We start from the raw sequence: 23,567 nt of genomic DNA, 5'->3' as shown, positions 1-23,567 counted from the left end.
AATAATTTTATTTGTATTTGACTTTGGAATAAAAATTATGTTATTTGGAGGAATAGATGAGGACTAGGAATCATATTTACCCTCCTATTTACATTTTACTTAATATTAACTATATCCCCTAAATAAACCATCTGATGATCCCAAAGTATATTTGTACTTGTAATGGAACCAATATATCTATCTATGTATCTATCCATATATTTTTTGGGGGGTGGATACTGTATATGTTAGACATTTATTTTTGTGTATGAATGGGTGTGTATATATACATACATATACATGGAATATATAGATACTTAGATATGCATAATCATGAACATGCACAAATGGTACATTTACATATGTGTATTTATAATATGTACATGTATGCATATATGTCTGTATTATTTATGGGTATATATGAAATATGATGTTTATATGTGCATATAAGATAATATTTGCCAAATTACACCCTTCAGTAGAAAAGGTAAATAATATAGAAAGAAATATACAGTTATTTATAATTTAAAAGGACGTGTGCAATTAATAACAATGTAACTTGAAGAAATGGATCCATTTAATGTAGAATTAGAAGGATCTTTAAGAAATCCCATAAATCAAACTCTTCTGTTTTGTAGATGAGGGAACTGAGTCCTACATTGCTGGAATAATGTTCTCAAGGTCACATAGCATATTAATGACAAAAGGAAGAACAAGAATTTACAGTATTATTCTATCAGTATTATTCAATTATGCAATTGACAGAGAAAAAATGATTACAGTTGGCACATATAGTTTATACCCTTGACTTTCCGATCTTGACTCATCTTTATTCATGACCTAATTGCCTGTTTATATTCAATGGGCATTTCTCTCAACTGGATTAGAATAGGTAGGCATATTCCTTATAAACCCCAATCATTTCTCTTTTTTTAAAGATTTTTCTGAAAATCCATAGTCTAATAGATACTTCTAATGCCAAAATTAACCAATCACCATTGTTAATCAAGTATTTATGTTAAGATTATTGATAACCATTATATCTATTTTAAAATGAACAGCTACTCTCTTGTCATAATTATAATAATAATGAATAGCATAACACTAAAAGAGAAGTTTCATGACTTGCTCTGGATCACTAGCCAATAAGTATCAGGGGTAGGGTATGAACTCAGGTATTACTGACCCCAAGTCCAATATTCAATCCATTGTCCCATCTTACTGACTCCTAAATAAGTAAAAATAAATGCAGAGGAAATGGAATATCCTAAAGAAAAAAAGATATGTTGTCAGACTTAAGAAAACTTCTGATAAATGGAGGGTTTAAGGAGGATATCTAATATATACTGAAGGCAGAGCACTAGGTCTTCAAAGCTGGGGCCTAGAGTTCCTAGGGATCTGGGCTCCTTCCCTCCCCTACATCTTAGGCAACTTCTTGAGAACCTTTGTGTTCTCTACCATTCTCTTTCATTTTCACTTCCCTCTCCCAATCCCACCATGGCATGTTCATCCTGAATCTGAACAGAAGAAGTTGACAAAAGACTAGATTCCATACAGTTAGTTCATCATTAACAACCCATGTTGTCAGACTATCCTTGTTTTGACAATTCTCATTCCCTTCAACTATTTTAACTTATATGAAAAATTCCTTGCTAAGGTTTCTTTGTAACATAATGAAATGGGGGATTCATTGTCATTTATGAGTAATGTAAATGGGGTAGAGATCATAAAAATAGCCGAAATCTCCAGCACAAATTTAAAAAGAATTTTATTAACCTTTCAAAATTAACATTTTAAATATTGAAGCAGATTTTATTTACTGCTCATGAAAGTCTTATTTACAATGGAATTTTAAAATGATTTCTACTCTAGCCTTATAACTACTTATAATTGGTTGTGGAAGCAATTTTCCTTCATCTTTTTTGCTAAAAGGGTGTGGTCAAAGTCACTTCTAAACTGGTTGATCTGGAATCCACAGACTACCAAAGGGTCTCTGAACTTGGATGAAGAGAAAAAAAATTATATTCTTATTTTACTAACTTTCATGAAAAAATTAGCATTTCCTTCCATTATGACTGTGGGTAACAAACAATATTATGAGAAGAGGTCCATAGACTTCACCAGACTGCCAAGGAGTCCATGACATACAAAAAAGGTTAAAAACCTCTGTCTAGTGTCTAGACATTAAATGGGAGTGACAAATTCTAAAATGGAGTGATAAGAGGTCCCTGGGCTATTGATAACAGGCATCACTGGCAAGTGCTCACATGATGCTTAAGGAAGCTGAAGACAATTGAAAATAAAATAAAGCATATTTTTTTAAAGCATTTTGGAGGGAAAATGACATGGTCTATCCCAAGGCATTTTCTCAGTCTTGACTTCCTCACAATCTCTGACACTTTCAATGACCCTCTTTTCCAAGACACTCTCTTCTAGATTTTCATGATACAAAACTTTCCTGGTTCTCCTCCTACCTGACTGACTACTCCTCAGTTTTGCCTAAATCTTCATGAAGGTCATTCCCACTCACCAGAAATAATTCCCATGACTTGGTCCTTGTCTCTTTTCTTTTCTTCTCTCTATGTTCTTGCTTAGTGATTGCAACCATTTCCATTTCTCTCAATGCTAATGATTCCCAGGTCTAATTCAATCCTAACTTCCCTTCCTGATCTCCTGTCATGCCCACATTCTCTAAACTTAACAAATATGCCCATTGCGGAGTTCTTCCAGGAATCTCCATTTGGGGAAGTGTCTAGGAAGGTCCTTGATACTCTGGATTTAGCTACTCCGCCCCCCCCCCCCCCATGCAGTCCCTTCACAACTTCACTCCCAGGAAACACCTGGGAGTTTTGTTCAGTGAATGGTTTAGAGTTAGGAAGACCCAAGTTCAAATCTTCCTTCTGACAACTACTAGCTGTATAACTCTAGACAAGTTACTTGACCTTTCTTAGCCTCAGTTTCTTCATCTATAAAATGGGGTTAGGTGGTGCAATGGATAGAGCACTGCCCTAGAGTCAGAAGGATCTAAGTTCAAATGTGGCCTCAGAAACTTGATATTTATTGTGGGTGTGATCTTGAGCAGGTAACTTAATCCTGATCACCTTTCATCCAGGGCTATCTTCAGTTATCCTGATTCCTATCTAACCTCTGGACCCAGATGGCTCCAGAAGAGAAAGTGAAGCTAGTGACCTAGTACAGAATACCCTCACTCCAATCCAGTTTGCATGCATGTAAAGGCATCACCTCCCCTATGGTCATGGTCTTCTTCGAAAAGGAAGGACCAACATCATTATCATCAAAATGGGGAGAATACTACTACCTACCTCATTTTAGTTATAATGATAACTAATAATAATAATAATAATAATAGTTGAAATTTATCTAGAACTCACTATGTAACAGGAACCGTGATAAACACTTAATAATTATTTTCTCATTTGATAAATAACTTTTAAAACCTTTAAGTATTTTATACAATATTGGCTGCTATTATTAAGATAGAAATTTAGTTAAGTCAGACATATCAAGGACTAGATTCTCCTGGCATGGATTCATTTCTGTATTTTTCTTCTTTGCAATCTTTAAGGGCAAGATAGATTGTCATCCACTTAGGAAGATTTAAATACAGACCTGCCTACAGATGGGTTGATGGACTTGATGACTAGTAAAAATGACTTTTGGTCCCAAAATTTTGGGATCGACATATTTTAAAGCATTACAGTTAAGGATGGTTTCTGTTCTAGGAGCCATTTTGCTAAGTTCAATACTCTATTTCTTACCTCTATGTATTCTTACTCCTAGAATTAATTCTTCCCTCATCTTTGATTTTCAAAGTCCTTGTCCTCCTTCTAAGCTGAACTCAGCTGTTAACTCCTCTGTGAAATCTTTCTTGATTCCTCTAAAAGTCAAACTGATTCACTTCCCAATTTGTTCTCTTGAAGAGAGTTATTTTGTGATATTATGTCCCACAGAGTCAAATCCAAGTTCCCCGAGGACAGGGAATGTCTTGTTTTCATTTTTGTGTAATCAGCACTTAGCATATTGCTTTATGTGTAATATTAATAATAATAATCATAACTGATTTACATAGCACTAGCTATTTGTCCTGAATTATGCTCTATAAATATTATCTCATTTAGCCTCACATCTCTGGAAGGAAATTGAGGCAGTTAAGTGATTTACTCAGGGTCACATAGTTACAGTGTGTGGGAGACTGGATTTAAACTCAGCTCTGCTTGAATATATTCTATTTAGTGTTCCACCTAGTAGTAGATACTTAATAAATGCTTAATGAATGGTTTCCTGGATGGCATGCTAATTAAAGTACTGTGGCTAAAATGGTCCTGGCAGTCTTACTTTTAAAGGGAAGAGACATCCACTTTGGTCAGAATTCATATCTCTATGAATGTAAGTGAATTATTGTAGTTTCAGTCTGATTATATGGGAGCAGAGAAAAGAGGAATGTAAAACTCATTATGAATGCCAAAGGAAACTTGTCAGTAGAGACAGAATGCCCCAAAATGTGTGATGCTGTGATATAACCTAGAGCTTTTGATAAAATTGGCAAGTTGCTTCAGAAAAGGTAAGGCTCAACAGCATGGAATGGAGGGCTCCAGGGAATAGTTTGTGACATTTTCTCTTTCTTTCTGTCTCTAGTTATCTCCAGGTCCACTATACAGAATGTCAGTCTCACTTCATGCAGCAGGTACCCTGCAGTCAATTTTCAGGATAGTTCTCTCTCATTTCCTTTCTAGTTTTGGTCTGCTGCTGTTCTTAGGACTAGTGAAAGCCTTGGGCTTTTTCATTCTTTTTTTGCATTCCTCAAGGGAGGTAGCCTGCAATGTTCTGCTTCCCAAATGAAACAATGGAAAAAAGAAAAGAAAATATAATGGAAAGGGGGCCAGGGCTGTAGACATGCTAAAAAAATTCTGCAGCTTAATATTTTTGCATGTTATTTGGTAAATATATATATGTGTGTGTGTGTGTGTGTGTGTGTGTGTGTGTGTGTGTGTGTGTGTGTGTGTGAGAGAGAGAGAGAGAGAGAGAGAGAGTCCTCCATTGAATTGTGTTCCAATGTAATGAAACGACACTAAAATGATTAGGCTTACCATTATCAAGTTGAATATTTAGGATACTTTGTATATGAAATGATCCAATCAAATAATCTATAAACTGTGAAAGTAGAGTGGGAAGTCTCTTGAGTCCCTTCTAACCCTACTAGTCTATGATTTCATCTCTTGACGCCAGGACGCTTTGAGGTGGGGATGTACCCTTCAAAAAGACTATGTGAATCAGGGATTAGAAGGGTTTACTAGGAAGACAATTGCCTTGAATTCTTCCCCCCCCCACTTCAACCATAATTTTAATTAGTAAAGGTTGTGAAGAAGAGGCAATAGATTTGAATGCCCTTATTAAAACATCAAAATTTGAGACCTGGGACTCTATTTAGCTAGCTGTCTAGCTAGTGTATTTTTTAAAAATTTGTTTTGTTTAGTTATTAACTTTTGTTTAGTTATTGACTTTTCATCTCCAATACTTAAGAAAATGCGGTGTACAAAGTGGGCTCTTAATAAAAAAGTGACAAATTTTGTGATTTTATTGGCACATACGAGTCTCAGATGAGGAGACTCCCTTTTATAAAATAGACTTACACTCTTTGCCATTTATGATCAGTTTTAGAGTTGCCTAGAATGTTGACAAATTAAGTGACTGCTCAATATCACATAGCCAGTATTTGTCCAGGTGGGGCATGAACCCAGATCTTCCTGGTTTAAAGGTCAGCTCTCTGTTTGCTATATTACCCTGCCTCTTTGTTAATTATGTGTCTAGATAAATGTTCCTTAAATTGAATTGATTTGAAATCTAATGGCTATTTACTGCTCTTCCTTTTGTATGCCATAGTTATAATGAATTATGCATTTCTATCCACCACCTCCAGTACCCTAGTAACAAAGCAATACAGATTTATGGGAGGTGGCTAGACAGATATAGGCGTGCTGCCTGGGGTCAAACATCAAAGTGAACTCATTAGTTCCATGTGAAGATCAAACCCATACTCTCGGCTCACCTTTGACAAAGCTGCATGACTGATAGATAGTACTGCTGTAAAACTGAAGAAATTCAAATATTATTTTGTATCTTAATCTAAAAACTAGACAGGCTGTGTTTTATGGTTGTGACCTTTGGCCAAAAACATTAATATTCTGATGTGGCATATTCTAATTAAAGATTCTCTTCCACAAATAAAGCCTGCTTTTTAGGTCAATTAGACTGTGAACACTTTATTACTTTGAACAAATACAAAGAGGTTTTCTCAGAGTTTTGTAAGAAAAAAAAATCATATCTAAGGTGGAAAACAAATGTTTATATAGTTTTTCCAAGCAAGCAAGGTAAAAATACTCTAATCAATTCACTAAGAAAGTAATTAATTTTTTTACAAAAAATGATAGACTACACAGAAGAGTACAAACAGAGTTATCAGTAGTAACTTGCTCAATATGTTTATTGCTCCTATTTCCTTACAACAGTTCTAATAACAATTCCTTCAGTAGGGAGTTAATGATTTCTGAGTGCAAAACCATTCTGGAAAATGGGCTTGCATCTTCTGATAACTATTTTATTCAATAAATTTGAGGTCTAGTGACTCTTTCCCTTTAAAATGTGTCTCTGACTCTTAAAGGAAGGTCAACTTCAAACTACAAATTGAAAAGGTTCGTTTTCAACAGCATCATCTGTGACCCATAAATGGATGGATAAGCTCACCAATAATCACATTCTGGAGTATAGTTAAATTACCAATATTAAATGGATTCCATTAGAGCTTAAACCCTTGACTAGACATTTAAGTGAATAAATGACAATAGAAGAATGACAGTTGGAATTCAGATCACTGCAAATAGAGAAGGTAGAAGAAATGACTTCAAGTTTACCCTTGAGTCCTGTCCTAGTCAAGTCAGGATGGGTAGGAATTAATGGTAGACCAAATAGCTTGTAGTACAGAAATCAGGAACCAGGCAACCAAGACTTTGGAGCATCAAATATCTTAGATTAAGTCCAAGAAGTAGAGACATGGAAGGTATGTTAGAAAGGACCTCAGAAGCCATATAGTCCCACCCATACTTGAACAAGAAAACCCTCTATAGTATGCCTGACAAGCAGACATTTAGACTTTGCTTGAAGAATGCCAGTGAAGGGAAACTCTCGCTTTCTTGGGAAGTCCATTTACTCTGATTTTGGGGGGATACCATCATTACTTTAAGGAGATCACTGTCTCTACATTTATCTCTAAAACAGTAGCATGAAACACTTAAAGCACTCCCTTTGAACAGCATTCTTCTCTTCTTCTAATATAGTTAACCTGTCCAAAAACAAAATACATTTAGTCTGGTAGGACCTGGCATAGTAGAATAAAGTACAGTTTTGGAAACATAAAGCCATATTTGAATTCTGCAAAAGAATTTTTTTAAGAATCAAGTTATAGAAAGTGAGTTAGATAATAGAAAAATTAAATAAATTAAAATTGTTTATGTCATTTAGCCTTTTTTTGCCTCACTTTGTTCATTTGTTTAATAAAGAGGTTTCCAAAAAAGATCAAATAAAGAGGAAAAAGTAACCCACCACATATACAGACACATACATATTTGTTATACATATATATATATATATATATATATATATATATATATATATATATATATATATTACTATTTTAAGGTTTTAGTTTTTTGTTGTTTTGGGTTTTTTTCCTGTTTCTAGGTTTTGATATTGCAAAAAAATACCCAAAAAAGCCCCTAAAGATGGTGCTCTTAAGTTGGGGACTAGCTGAACAAATCATAATATGCAGCTCAAATTATGGTATATGAATTCTAAATTATAAAAGGAATGGTTTCAATGAAACTTGGGAAGACTTGTATGAACTGATACAAGATGAAATCAGGAGAAGTGGGAGAATAATTTATACAATGACAACACTGCCAAAGAAAAATTTGAAAGTCTTCATAATTTTTATTAATCCAATGACCAGTTATAATTCCAGAGGACTGATGATTTAGCATGCTGTATATCTCTTAGCAGATTCAGGCAGAGGAGGGACTCAGAGAGCAGAATGAGATCCATCATTTGGACATGGACATTGCAGGAATTAATTTTCTTTGACAACGTATATTAATGGCATGGGTTGTATTTCTTTCTTTTTTCTTTTCAGTGATGGGGATGGGAGTTTAAGGGAGAGAAAATTGATTTTTGTTCTTTGAAAAAGTTGATGATGCACAAATATGAAAGTTTGACCTTGATGGTCAGTAAGTCCTAAATCTTTGACTCTGTGAACTTGGAGAAGAAAAGACTGAGGGTAACCAAACAGCTGTATGCAGATATCCTAAAAACTATATCATAACCTAGAAATTTTAGAGAAGTATAATAGCTTGCATTGCTTATTTTTTTGTGGGGTTTCACTTTAATTGCTTTTTTATGTGGGGTTGGGGAGGCCTTGTTGGGAGAGACAAAAACACATTTGATTAGTAGTTGGTGGAAATTAGGTAAGAGTTGAGGGTTGGGGAAAGATGAGAAATCTGAATTTGTTAGTTGATCTGCCCTGGTTTCATTTAATTTCAAATAAATTCCTACATACCAGAAATACTCACACTTACTTTCCAAATGAAGTATAAATACTTTTGGATTATGGTAAAATCTTGAGGACCTATACTGTATGTAACTGATAACAAATCTTATTTTGAAGTTCTTCTTTTTTATTGTTTTAGATTTTTCAAGGCAATGGAATTAGGTGGCTTGCCCAAGGCCACACAGCTAGGTAATTATTAAGTGTCTGAGGTCAGATTTGAACTCAGGTACTCCTGACTCCAGGGCCAGTGCACCACCTAGCCACCCCAATTTTGAAGTTCTTATGGACACAACCCACCTTATTTTCTTAGGGTATTAAAAGAAATAAAGACTTTATTTGTACATCATTCTCTTGTCCAAGATTCAGTGACTCCCTCATCTTTCATCGGGGAATTGAATTGTTTATAACCCAAGCAAAATTTAGTCTTATTAGATCTAGTCCAGCATTCTAGCTTGATCAATATCTTTTTGGATCGCAGTCATATTCTTACTGTTTTGAGTTCTTTCAAATCTTATATGCATAATAGGCAGCCCTGTCTCTATGGATAGATTTTAAATTACAAGGCATCTGTGAAAAGTAACATTTTAATATTATTAATCATTAATACTTTATCAAAAATTGTGTTCCTTCTTTTCAAAATTTGTGGTTAAATAAACCACAAGAGAGTCCCACAAAGGATCAGCCTGAGTGAGAGAATCAAACTTTAGATTTCTAGGAAATAAGAGGTAAAGCTTGATACTAAGAAATGAGGAAAGGACATCCAGATTCAGGTAGGAAGGCACATTAGTGTCTCAATCAATATTATTCTTTACAGTTTTGCCCAGAAATAATAAAATTCATAGGTCTCCATATTCAGCTATAAAGTTCTTAAAATTGTCTTTAAGAAACAATTAAGATTTTGATTATATTATGCATAATCCTAGATTATATGTACCAGTCCTTGTCTTCACTAACATGTATAATTTTGAGTTGATCTTATTTCCTTTGGTACTTTCAGATTACCTTCCTTTCCTTATCCTTGTTTTACTTCTTCCAGTTTTTTCTTATTTAACAGATCTGTTTTCTTATTCACCTGCTTGCATTTCTCTTCTTTTCAACTAGTATTTTTTCTTTACCTTTTTAATAGTTAAGGAATGACAAAGTAACTATTTGACTCTGAAGTTACTTAGTGTTAGAATTTGTGGATGAAGAAGAATTGATAAATCAAGATGCATTGAAATTTAACCTTGGAAGATAACATAGAATAAATCCATGCTTATTTAGCATCCTCTACTCACAACTGATGAAATGGAAACTGGCCAGAGGTTCTCTAGCTACTTCTTTTAACTATAATATCCCCATTCAAATTGGCCCATCAAATTAACATTACCTGTAAAGTAGTTGAAAAATTAATGAACTCTTAATTTAGAAAAAAAATCAGGCATTGATATTTGTTGATGTATAGAGGTATAGAATGAACATGATAATTTACTATGCCATAAGGAAGTCTAACCAGGAGTCATAAAACAGCTTAAGACAAGAAATATTAAAACTCTAAAGCTACTTTCCATACTAATCTATATTAATATCATATCTCTGAAAAACTTTTCTATTATAGTCAAAGTATTATATAGATATGTATAGCTTAGTGAAACCCAGAAAACTGGTTTAGGAGAGATTAGCATGAAATTATGCTTTTTTTCATAAAAGAGAGACTTGAGATGAAAAGAAAGATCTGCCCTAAGCAGTTATGGTAGTAACATATAGACCTACATTCCTAGATTCCTTGTGGGAATTACTAGCATTTTTGCTTTTCAGTATGAAAGAGCCTTTGAAAATGCTAAAGCCTACTATCAAGGAGTTTATTGTAAAGGAGGAGACAAAAAAAAGAGAAAATGAGAAGGAGGCAAGAATGAAGAAAAAGACAAGGAAAAAAGAGGAAAAGAAGAGAGGATAAGAGAGAAGGAATAGGGTATTATAAGAAAAACAGGGGATTTCAGAGAGAAAGAAGTAAGGGAGGATTAAAAGAGTAATGTGATAAGAAGGATAGAAGGATAAAGGGGAAGAAGATGATTTGAGGAGATGGAATAATAAGAGAATGAGAAAGACCTGAGAAGAAAGAAAAGAGAACCTAAATTAAATCAGAAAGAATAAAGGGAAAAGGAAGTTAGCAAAATGAAGGAGAGTTTGGTAGAACAATGAGATGCTGGTGAAGTAAGAAGAGATGTATTGAACATTTGTCTCAACAGCCATGAGCAACATTCTTAGACAGGGGGAAAATGGGCAGCAGATGTGATTGCTGAGCCAGTCAATGATCTTTAAAAGGTCAAAGAGAAGAGCAAATTTTTTTTCACATGGAGTAAAATAGTGGAATCAACAGACTGACAAGATCAGCTTGATTTCAATTATTGACCCATTTGTAGCACATATTATTAAAGTTAGTTTGGTTTCATCAGAATAGATACACTTTATTCTCTTCAGTCCCTCCTCTTTCTTATTGGTAAAATTATTAGACATGTTGATCAGGGAAATTTTATGGATATAATTTTGCCAAATATAGATATAAATTTTAGCCAAATAATGCTTTAAAAAAACTAAATAGACATGTGTTAGATAATAGGGCAATTAAGAGAATAAATTATTTAAAAACCAAACTCAAAAGTAGACAATAATTTGTAAGATCACCTTGTAAGAAAATATGTAGCAGTGTTTCAAGGTTGTATCCCCTACTCTATGTTGGTAAATTTCATTTTTTTAGAGACTTGAACAAAGGAATAGATGATATGCCATAAAATTTTAGAAACAAATAAATAATAGAACAGAAAGTTAAACTATCTAATATTGGATCAAATTCAATAAAATATAATTTAATTGGGAAAAATATAAAATCCAATGCTGGTGTTAAAAAAAAAACTACTTTATAAGTATAAGAGTAGCTAGTAATTATTTTATATACAAAAACTTCTGAGGAATTTAGCATATTTTAAGCCCAATAAGAATAGACAGAGTGACATGACTAGCCAGAAAAAAAAGCTAATATGAATTAAAAAAAATGATAGTCCCTAGGTACTTTAGCACTATTAGATATCAGCTAAGACACTGTTCAGCCCAAGGCACTAAATTTTAGGAATTCAAATCAGTTCAACAAACATTAAGAACCAACAATACGTAAGGGCAACCAAGTGGCACAATTGATAGAATGCCAGGCTAAGAGTTAGGAAGACTTATCTTCCTGAGTTCAAATCTGGCCTTGGACATTTATTAGCTTTAACCCTGTTTGCTTCAGTCTCTTCACCTGTAAAATAAGCTGAGAAGGAAATGGCAAACCACTGTAGTTTCTTTGCTAAGAAAACCCCAAGTGGGGTCATAAAGAGTTAGACACAACTTAAAAAAAATTAACATCTTTATACATATGCATATATATGCATGTATATATATATATATATATATATGTTTGTGTGTGTATGTGTATGTGTGTGTGTGTGTGTGTGTGTGTGTAATACTAAATATGTAGAATATTTTTTAAAAATAGTTACTACCCTCCAAGAGTTTACATCTTCTCTGTTTTACAACATGGACAGAATTAAATTCAAATTATAAACAAAGCACTTACAGACTATTTTGATGGGGAACATTAACAACTGGGAGATATCAAAGAAGGCTTTATAAAGGAACAAAAGCTTGAGTGGATCATTAAAGGAAACTGGGCGTTCTAAGAGGTGGAGCTGAGAAGGCCACTCCTCTTATGCAGAGGAAGAGGGATCAGAAAGGGAATGGAAAGCAGGAGGAACAGAAATAGGCTACTTTGTCTGTGATGGAGAAAGAGTGGAGGAGAAAAATGTGTAATAAGTTTGGAAAAAAAGACTTCAATCAGACTGTGGATAATTCTAAGTAACAAATAGAAGCTGGATATTGAAAACCTGGAGAGTATCCAGGAGATGGTGAACATGTTGGTTATCATCTGGATATTTGATCAGTGCCTCAGGATTATGCTGCAGGAGAATCATCAGGAGAAAAAAAAACTGGCAGTATTTAGCCAGGGAAAAAAATTACTGAAGATAGGGGTGGGGGGGCATGACGCAGTTTTTACTAAATTGAAGACATTAAACATGGTCTGCTTGACTTTAGAGGACAAAAATAGAAGCAATGATTGTACATTACAAAAAAGAAGATTTAGGTTTGGCTTAAGGAAAACTTTCTAATAATTAGAGCTATTCAAAAATAGAATGGCTAACACAGAAGACTATGTATTATTCTTCCATTGGAGTTCTCAAAGCAAAGATTTGATAGTTACCTGTTAGGTATCTTGTAGAGGAAATTTTTATTCAGGTACATAATGGTCTAGATGGTTCCTTCTAATGATCTGACTATTATTCTAACACACTTTTACAAAAATCCAGTTCTCCATTTCTCTAATGACCCTAAATACAATTTTGTAGCTGCATCTTCATTTATTATGCATTTAATATGCCTCAAAGTGAATGCAGTAATTTGGCAAAATTGTTAGGCAAGAAAATTCTGTAATATTGCTGCTGGCACTTAGGTCACAGTGGTGGGCATCACCTGCTGTTTCACACATGTAATCAGTGTAATATAGATTCATACCAGAGTGTGGGAAGATGATGGGAGTATTTAGGGAGGCCATGGGAATGCTCAGTGGGTTTGCCATACAAAAGAACAAAGAAGGTTAATTTTGTTCCTTAAATGTACCTTAAAGCATGAAAGGAGATTCTCACACACATAACTGAAAGAAGTGAGAGAGCAATACTAACATTCTGTTTCCTTACCCCTATTGTTCCAAAACTTTCTGGTTTTCGTCTAATCTTTTTCTTGCACAGGTGTGTCCAAATCCATTTGAGAAGGTACCAGAGAGATTTGGGGCTTGGGATGACATTGAAAGGAGTAGGCAGAGTACCTCCTTCTTCAAAATAACTCATCCATAACTTTGTCCGGGCAAATTTCCATTCAATGTCTGCGTGGTCCTAAATAAAAGAACATGCCAGTTACTCACTGGCCTCCTAATTGCCACAACTAGGTTTCTACCTTACTTCAGAACCACTGATTCCAATCAATGGCAAGTTTCACTCCAACCTTTAATCCCCCTCCCTCTCCTTACCAGAAAGGGACTTGCACTCCTTCCTGAGAAATACATTGGACTCTGTTAGTCCTGGGATAAAACAATACAGATAATCCAGTCTCTCTTCCTTTCTTCAGTGAAATAGATGCCTCAATAATTCAATATGAAAGGGTTATATAAATGCAGTGATATGTATCACCATTCAATGGGAAGGCAATCTTCTAATATCAATAATACATAGCTTTGGAGTGAGGCTTTGAGAATGGGACTATATGATAAATTATGAATAAATAATATTTTTATTATTCCTTATAGAAGTAAAAGTTATGCTTGCTACATTTTGCATTGGTCTCAATTCTCTTCTTTTAGGGAGATTGCAATAGAGAAAGATGGTTATGACTCCTTTTTGATTCAATGCTTCTCTCTCTCTCTCTCAGAACTACATTTAACACAAGCTTAGCCAATTAATCCTGAATAAGACCATGGCCAGAGGCAGTATTGGACCTGAGACTTTGGTCTTCTTTAAATGTTAACCTTACAAACCTCATAGCCAAAGACCCATGGTTTTAGTAATCTTTTAAACTGAAGCAGAATCAACCTGACATTTTGGGAGGAACAAGAGAATTGGAACATGCTAATAATTTATCTTACTAGGCAGTTTTGTTGTTTGGTCATTTCAGTCCTGAATGACTCTTTGTGCCTCATTTAAGATTTGTTTGGCAAATATACTGGAGTGTTTTGCCATTTCCCTCTCTAGCTCATTTTGGAGATGAGGAAACTGAGCCAAACAGGGTTAAGTGACTTGTCTAGGGTCACACAGCTAGAAAGTGTTTAAGGTCAAACCTGATTCCAGGTCCTTTGCTCTATCCACCATGTCATCAAGCTCCCCAGTATCACTTTTATTTTGATATAGTGTTAGATTGGACCTGTGATTGCAATGATATAATGAGATCACAGCAAGATGTCTTCTACCAAAAGAGATCAAAACTCAATTTATAAATTATAATCTTAAAGGAAATAGGAATTAAGTGGCTTGTTCTAGGTCAGCATATATTTAAGGCAAGATCTGAACCCAAATTCTAGTTACTTATCTATTGTGTCATGTTACATCTTTACAGGAGTTATTCTAGAGATTTACCTCATTAGATATCAATGAATTTAATATAGGATTCAGATTTTTTGACTATAAGCTAAAATTGTACATCATTCTCACAATGATATTCCTCCCAAATATTATTATTTTTTACTGCTGAAAGCAGTCCATAATATTCCTATCATCTAATAAGATTATAATACAGTATTCAAACTCATTTTTTTCCTTGACAAATAATGGTGATCATTGCCACAAAAAACTTATTCCTGTAATGGGAAGATTGACTGGTTAGGAACTGGTCCTCAAAGCATTCTCAGATTTATTTCTCTTGGTGGTTATGCCAAATACATATTTCTTGCCTGATTCCAATCCAACACGTGGAAGCTTAGTTAGCCTACTTTCAGTCTTGGATGTCTAGGAGCTGGTCTAATGTGGTAACAGGAGGCCTTTTGACTATCTAAGGCTAGGGAAAGAGTATTAACTCAGGAGGCAGCAAACTAGAACTGAGGTCACATACAAAAGGATTGCTATATACTCTTTCAGTCCTTGTGAACTTTCTCCTCCCTCCCCATCCCCTTTCCCAGTGTTTTTTGAACGAGGAAGACTGCTGTGGGGAGGATAGATTTCCTTCCACCTGGTCACCAGGTGTCTGCCAAAACATATTACCATTCTTTCTTGTGTCTTTATTCTTTTCTGATATGATATGAATCAAGTGGGTGTCCCCAGGTGTCCAATGACAATTAGATATCCAGCAAAGTCATCAGAAATACCTCTCACCAACAAATGGAGTTGGTAGTAGCATCTGCTAGAGTAAATGGCCAACGGCAGAGGAAATATTTACAGAAGGAGGAAATACTTTCTCATGAGAAAGACAGGGGATCAGGGCCCCACATGACAAATGGATTTACTGGATGCCAAGCATAGAAAGGGACATAGAGAAACATACTTAAGGTAAACCTTGTGAACATTTCACAAAGAGACAAAAGAACTTCCAGGACCAAGAATTAGCTCCTATCACTCTGTCACTTGGGTTGGATTAGAATGAGACAGGGAGCAACCAGGCAACATTGCTCACGTTATATGTAATCTACCAGGAAAGGTAAATTTTAGCATGATCTATGATCTAGGTCAATCAGTCCTTCCCCTCCCACCACTACACTTCTTTAAAAAAAAGACAAACAGCTTTATATATTTTGACCAAATATTAGAAAACATTTAGAACAATTAGAGACAAGTCAGGGTGAATAAGAGCTGTAACAATTACTAAGATGGTTGTTCACTAGGTACATATGACTAGTTACTTAACCAAGAGCTTTAAATCTATTTCTATCTTTCAGATTACCAGCAAGATATAGACACAGATTATAATGAGATAGGGAACAACCAGGCAGCATTGTTTATTTTATATAGATGAAGTCTCTAAAAGAAAGAAAAATAAATGAAGAAAACAAAAAGAAAAAATGAATTAGACTCACAAAGTTCTATAATTTTACTGTGACTTTAAAATCACCATTCCTGAAAGTTATTTCCCAAACATTTTCATGGAACATGAGAATAGATAGAAAGGAGAATATTTCAGGCAAAATATTAAATTTAAAGAAAAGAATTTAACTTACAGCAATGAGTTGGTAAGAATTATTCATCATAGCAATAAGCATATTGAGTAGAACGACTAGAGAGATGACATTGTATGTTCCAAACATGGTGGCCCCAACAAATTCTGTAAATTCATGCTGTGCTTTGACATTAGTCACATACAGATTAATTAGCCCAAATATGGACCAAAATAGAGACTGAAGTGTCTCAAATAACCTGGGGAAGATAAAATATCATTAAGGATTGTTAATTAAAACCTCTTAACCATAATATAAAACACATTTCTATACATAGATAATACATATAAATAGTATGTATATATATATATGCATTTGAATAATTTAATGATGATATCAACAACATCACTATTTTTTAGGCAAGTATAAGTTAAAATTGAAATAAGGGATAGGACATTGTATTCAAACTTCTAGAAGTGATTCTAATTCTTTTACAATTGAAACTGGTCCCAAGTAGTAAACTTTTGAATAGAGCACTACATCTACTAGTGTTGTAAAAAGTGATGAGTTTTGTAGTTATAGATTTGAGGAAATTAAATTTATCATTTTAAAATAACTTCTCTGGGGATGGCTAGGTGGCACAGTGGATAAAGCACCTGCCCTGTAGTCAGGAGTACCTGGGCTCAAATCCGGTCTTAGACACTTAATAATTACCTGGCTGTGTGGCCTTGGGCAAGCCACTTTAACCCCATTTGCCTTGCAAAAACCTAAAAAAAAAAATAACTTCTCTGTATTTTTCTCAATCTCTCTAACTCTCTGTCTCTTTCCTTTCTCTCTCCCTCTTTCCTCCTTCCTTCCTTCCTTCCTTCCTTCCTTCCTCCCTCCCTTTCTCCCTTTCTCTTTTTCTTTCTCTCTGTCTCTCTCTGTCTCTTTCTTTCTTTCTTTCTTTCTTTCTTTCTTCCTTTCTTTCTTTCTTTCTTTCTTTCTTTCTTTCTTTCTTTCTTTCTTTCTTTCTTTCTTTCTTTCTTTCTTCCTTTCTTTCTTTCTTTCTTTCTCTTTTCCTTCCCTTCTCCTCCTTTTAGACTTTTAAAATCATGTTGCTACCCATTTTATGTGCATGGATAATGGTTTTAGAAGATTTGGAAATCAAAATGTTATCTTTAACCCTTCAGGTGACTTATTTTATTATTTGGTTTTTGCAAAGCAATGGGATTAATCCATTTGTCCAAGATCACACAGCTAGGTAATTATTAAGTGTCTGAGACTGGATTTGAACTCAGGTCCTCCTGACTCCAGGACTGGTGTTCTATCCACTTTGCCACCTAGCTGTCCCATTCAGGTATCTTTTGAAAAAAATAATTCTCCATGATGATGTGATATGATGGATAAAGAGGTGGCCTTGGACTGAGAATAATTTGGGTTAAGGTTCCACTTCTGACACAAAGAGACTGTGTGATGTGGGCTTGTCCCTTTTAATTTATCAAAATCCTGTCAAGTTTAATTCTGTAAGTTGTTGCAAAGTAACTCTCATCTGCACCAGTAGAGTATTGTTCCTCAGTTGGGACCTCATTATCTGTCAAAAAGACTTCCCCATAAAAATATAAAAAAAATAAAAAACAAAAACAAGAAAACTCTACATGAACTTAGTGAACTTTAATGAAAATACAAATATTCTCAAACAACTTTCTATCTCATTGAGCTAGGAAGAATATACTGTCTTCAATCCATAAATATGTTGCCTTAAAAATTATTTACATTTCTATAGGACTTTTCAGTTTACAAAACACCTCTAGTATCACAGATTTAGGGCTGGAAGAGATCTTAGAAGATAGTAGTTCAACCTCTTTGTTTTGCAAATGAAGAAATGAAGTCAAAAGTCTAATTAACTTTCCAGACAACACAGCTGACAAAAGTTTGAGTTAGGTTTTGAAACCAGATCTGGCACTCTACTGTGCCTCACAAAAACCCCTTGCCATATGGGGAAATTTTTAGCTTCCCCATTTCATTGATGGGGAAATCATGTAAAAAGTGGTGAATTGATTAGTTCAATCATATGCCTAAGGTAAGAAACAGAATTTGCATTCTTATTTCCTGATTCAAAAGGAGTCCTATATCAGAATGAAAATGTTTAAGAATTATTTCCCCAAATCTGACTCTTAAGAGAGAAGTAAATCTTACTTTTTTAACTAGACTAAAATGTCTATTCATTTATTTTATTTTATTTTTCCAAAAACATGCTGTGAAAATTTTTCAATATTCATCCATATGCACATGTATATTTTTAAGTACAAAATTTCCTTCCACTCTCCTTTCCCACACCCCTCCCCCTCAGTGCTGAACAGTCAGGTTAATATTGTGCATATACATTTGTGTTAAGAATGTTTAAAAATCAGTCATTTTCAGTATGAGGAATTAGGAATTGGGAAAGAAACATAAGAGATATTTTTAAAAAAGTGAATGTAGTGTTCATTAGATTCTGAAGGGCTTTTTGTTTTGTTTTGTTTTGTTTTGTTTTGTTTTGTTTTGTTTTTCTTCCTCTGGTTTCGGATAGCATTGTCCATGGCTGGTCTAATAGGCTTGTCATCACTCTCTGAACTGCTGAGAGCAGTTGCATTCATCAGGGTTCATCATCTCACAATGTTGCTGTTAATGTGTACATTGTTCTCTGGGTTACTTCTAAGTATTTACTTGTTGCTGATGACTCAACAATACTAGGGTAACCTTAATCCAATTTAAAGGGTTAAGGAATCAATTATTGAGGAAGTTTCAACTTCACAGAAGAAAATCTGATCCTTGGGAATGAAGTAGTTGTTTCTGTTAACTTTAATAATCATTGATTAAAAGTAATAGTGACATTTGGACAATAAATGAACTCTCCTTATTCTACTATGATCTCCTTAATCTCCTTTGCCAAACACTGTATTCCTACTGTTAATACACAAATACAAAATCTTCAGCTTGTGTTTCTACATTGTATAACAGTTTAGAAAGAGATAGACATTAAATAAAACATGCTGCCTACTAAAGCTTCCATAATCCAACTGATGTAAGTATTTTAGTAAATGACTTTTAAATGTCAAATGAAAATAGTATACAAAATAGATGTCATTGTTATGGTTGGTTAATATTTATTTACTCATACCTAAAGCATTCCCATCTGTTACAAAAGCAATATTTAGAAGCCTTCTGCAAAACATTCATTTGAATTTTTCAATTTGAATTTAAACAAAGAATCTAAATTCAAATTTTACAATGATCCCTTTATCTCATATTTTCTTCCTGAGCTGCTACCCCATTATTCTCTATTATTTACCAAGATGAATCACTATTTAGACTTGTATTACTTCTCATTGACCTTAAAGATGTTTAGCAAATTCTTGAATTAAATTAAGCCACTAATCTTGGTGTTAACAATCTGATGTTTTGTCAAATCCAACTATCTCTCTCTCTCTGTCTCTGTCTCTCTCTGTCTCTGTCTCTCTCCCCCTTTAGTTAAGATATCAGTCTTCTAGCTTTCCATCATCATTGGATCTTGTGTCATTCTTAAATTAATTGAATCAATCAGTACCCACAAGGGCTAAGTGATGAAAATAAATCTCAATATAGATTGCCTCCATGTGGAACTACTTTCATAGGGTTTGTATTGAGATAAGTGAAGAAAATCCCAGAGGAGGCTGTAACTTTCTTTCAACAGCTGATTTCTCTTGTTTGAAGACTATGCCCTGGTGCTTATGTTCAAAGTTTAAGGAGCTTTTTTTTCCCCTTACTAAGGCTAGCATTCAATTAATCCATTGTCTCTTGTGGAAACTATTCCCTAAAGTCTTTTAATGATTAATTTGGTTTTTTAATTCAAATAGACACTTAAGAAAAATAACAAATATAATTTATTGGTTGTTCTCCATGAAATAGAAATGGCAGTACACATAGAACATAAAGTGAACCTAAAAAGGAAAAAATATTATGACAGACACCAATGAAATGTGACATTGAAATGCACATAACAGTATCTTCAATTCTGTGGCATTTTAAGCTTTAGTAGCCCAAACTTCAGGAATATTCTCCTTAGCCAATTAATTATCCATATTATGCCTCTTAACTGTTGTTTTTTTTTTCCCCCATAGCCCTCTTCTCTCTCTATATATATATATATTTTCCTTCTTGGTAGGTTCTGTCATTTCCCACAGGTTCAATTATCATATCTGTACCAGTGATTCTCATATTTATATATCCAAGCCCAGTTCTTTCCTGAATGTCAGTGCCACACCACTGATTGCTTATTGGACATTTCAAATGGAATATTCTTGAGACATTTAAAACTCAAAAGATCCAAATCAGAACTTTCTCTCTTCCCCCTTCTAAAACCCCTACTAAACTAATTCCACTACCAAACTTGCATATTGCTGCCTAAGGTACTTACTACTCTTCCCAAATTCTCAATTTCGTGCTCTCTTTCATTGCAAATATCCAATAAGTTTTCAAATCTTTCTGCTTTTACTTCTACAGTTCTCATATTTGTACCCTACCTCCTCACACAACTAAATAGTACTTTAGCTAGCTAGTATTTATGTAGAGTTTAAAAGTTTTTACATGTTATTTCATTTGATCTTTACTACAATTCTCTTAAGTGTATTTTACAGATGAGGAAATTGAGGCAGGTGGATGTTAAGTGACTTCCCCAGGGTCACACTATATTTGAACTCATATCCAGAGCTATATGCAGCAGTACCTCTAAACTAATCTATACTCTATTGCAATGACAACCTAATTGCTCTTCCTGCCTCATGTTTCCCTTCTTAATTATATCCTTCATAGTGCTACCAAAATGAAATTTTTTAAGCACAGATCGGGTCATCAATTAATCAAGCAATCATTTATTAGGCATTTATTAGCTTTATGACTGGGACTCTCCTTGACATGGGGAATAGAATTTTTAAAAAGTGAAATAATTTTTATTCCCATGCTTCTCTTGCTCACTAAAACCTAGTGACTTCTTTAAGAAAAAAATATTTATATTTGTCTGGTTTTTCAAGCCTTTCACAATGTGATTCCAACCTCTTTGTTCATTACTTCTTTTGTTGCTTTAGTCAAACTGAGTCCTGGGAAAGAGCTTGATTGAAAAAGACTAAGTTCTCCCACTACCCCTAGGGCCATGTCCAGTTGTCCTAATCTATATATTTTTTTCATAAATCAATCTAAAATTTATTAAGTGCCTACTCGATGTTTGGCTCTGTGCAAAGTACTGGGGAATACAAAGAGCAAAAAAGAAACATGATCTCTGCCTACAAGGAGCTTATAATCTTTTTAAAAATGTTATTTTATTTTTTTAAATATCTGTGAAGATAGTTTTCAACATTCATCTTTTTTGTAAGATTTTGAGTTCCACATTTTTTTCTCCCTCTTTCCCTTTCCTCCTCCCTTTCCATGAGAGTGAGTACTCTGATATAGGTAGTACATGTATGATCATGTTTAACATTTTCATACCTAATCTATATCTTGTCACTGGATCCAGATGGTTTGTAGAGCTCATCCCCCCTCCCTTTACTTAAATCCAATTCACTTACAAACATGGCATCATTTTCCTGATGTCATGGTCCTCTTCAAGAATGGACAAACAACAACAATCTTTCTATCTTACTTGCTCCCTCAGATTGGTCTGTATGACTTAGACAAACTTTTGTCCTTTCAAATCCATTTCTGTGTTAGGTAATGACCTGTCTCTTGAATACCCTCTTTCCTCTCCCCCCCCACCCAAAAAAGATCTTTCTTCCTTCAAGACATAGCTCAAGCACTTTCTACATAATACCTTTCTGACTCCTGCAATTTCTTATGCTACCTTAGAAACTCCCCTATATTTAGCTACTTTTAACTTTTTATTTACTCTTTGTATATTTAATATCATATATTTACAATATATTTAACTATTTTATCTTTATTTATTGTTTGTATATTTAATCATTGTATATTTACAATATACTGTTGTCTACCCCATTAGAATATTAGCTCCTTGGAAGAAGGTATGTTGCATTACCTGTATTTCAAATTTCTCCCTTCCTCCCTCCTCCCCTCCCCAGTGTCTAGTATAGTTCTTGGCATATTATATACTTCTTGATTTAGAGAGTGTTTGCTAGAAGGTTATGAGTATAAGGAAAATAACCCTCACAAAGTCTAAATAATTTTCACCAGGAAAGCACATTCACCCTCCAGCTCCCATCAAGAGCCTATTGGTTTGGAATTGTGGCTGGAAGAAATATAATGATTTATGGTTATCTGATTTCCCTTAGTGTCTTTCAGTTCTTCCAAGGTTGCTGTCAAAAGGTCAGTGAAAGTCATGGGTAATCTGGGTCACTATACCCAGAAACATTCATAGCAGTGGGAATATAGCTGATAGATGAAAAATATTAAAAATGGAGACTGAAAAATTATCTAAATCATACAGTATGGAGGTATTTAGTATAAAACACATAAGGTCCTCACTATATAGGATGTTAAAACAGTTAACATAAAAGACAATTATGTCAGCATGAATATATTGTCTTTTTTTTCTATGCTAGGATAAAATACAGAAGTAGACATATGTATCCATAAAAGGAATAATATTAGTTATCCAGACAACAGACTATATGTATAGACAATCCTGCTGCACAAATAAATCAATTAGCTGTACAATTAGTTCATTGACTTTTAAGAATAACAAGGAATCTCAGAATCAAAGGAATATCTGAAGCAATGAGGTGATGAAGTGGATAAAATGCTACCTCTGAAGTCAGAAAAATGTGAACTCATATCTGACCTCAGACTTTACTAGCTGTGCAATCCTGGCCAAGTCACTAAACCTCCGCTTCAGTTTTCTCACCTGTAGAAAGTTAATAATTTTACCTCTCCCCTCCACCCCACCACAAACTCAGCCTAGAATTGTGAGAATCAAATGAGATCATTCTACAGCACTTGGCATGGTGCCTAGAAATAGCATTTTCCCCAACAGCAGCAATTCATAAAGTCTGTAATAAGGGACCACTATCTGTATCAAAGCAGAGACCAGAATTTTTTGGGAGGTGGCAAAAGTATTATTCAAGGGGGAAAATTGAGATGCAAAGAAAGGTTTTAGTATAGCATTCTGTTTAAAATGTTGAGCATCAACCTTCTCAGGTCTGTGTTAAATTATTTTATTCTATATAAGTATATATCATATTTGAAGTTTTTCAATTAAGTTGCACTTTGATTTCAAAACTCTCAAATAATTAAAAAGATGAAAAATTTAATTTTTATGAA

The 23,567-nt window shown here is 34.2% G+C and overlaps 1 protein-coding gene across 1 annotated transcript in view; it reads right to left on the bottom strand.

Moving 5' to 3' along the window:
• Window positions 1-23,567, bottom strand: part of TRPC4 (transient receptor potential cation channel subfamily C member 4) — a 42,968-nt gene that overhangs the window by 6,223 nt on the left and 13,178 nt on the right. The window contains exons 4-5 of the mRNA XM_074217236.1: window positions 16,362-16,557; window positions 13,363-13,557 (exon numbers count right to left, since the gene is read on the bottom strand). Coding sequence (XP_074073337.1) covers window positions 13,363-13,557; window positions 16,362-16,557 — 391 coding nt within the window. The remainder of the gene's footprint in view (window positions 1-13,362; window positions 13,558-16,361; window positions 16,558-23,567) is intronic.

The sequence above is a fragment of the Macrotis lagotis genome, chromosome 1 (assembly GCF_037893015.1).
Source record: "Macrotis lagotis isolate mMagLag1 chromosome 1, bilby.v1.9.chrom.fasta, whole genome shotgun sequence".
Lineage (NCBI taxonomy): Eukaryota > Metazoa > Chordata > Mammalia > Peramelemorphia > Peramelidae > Macrotis > Macrotis lagotis.
This window is presented reverse-complemented; position numbering and strand designations above follow the sequence as displayed.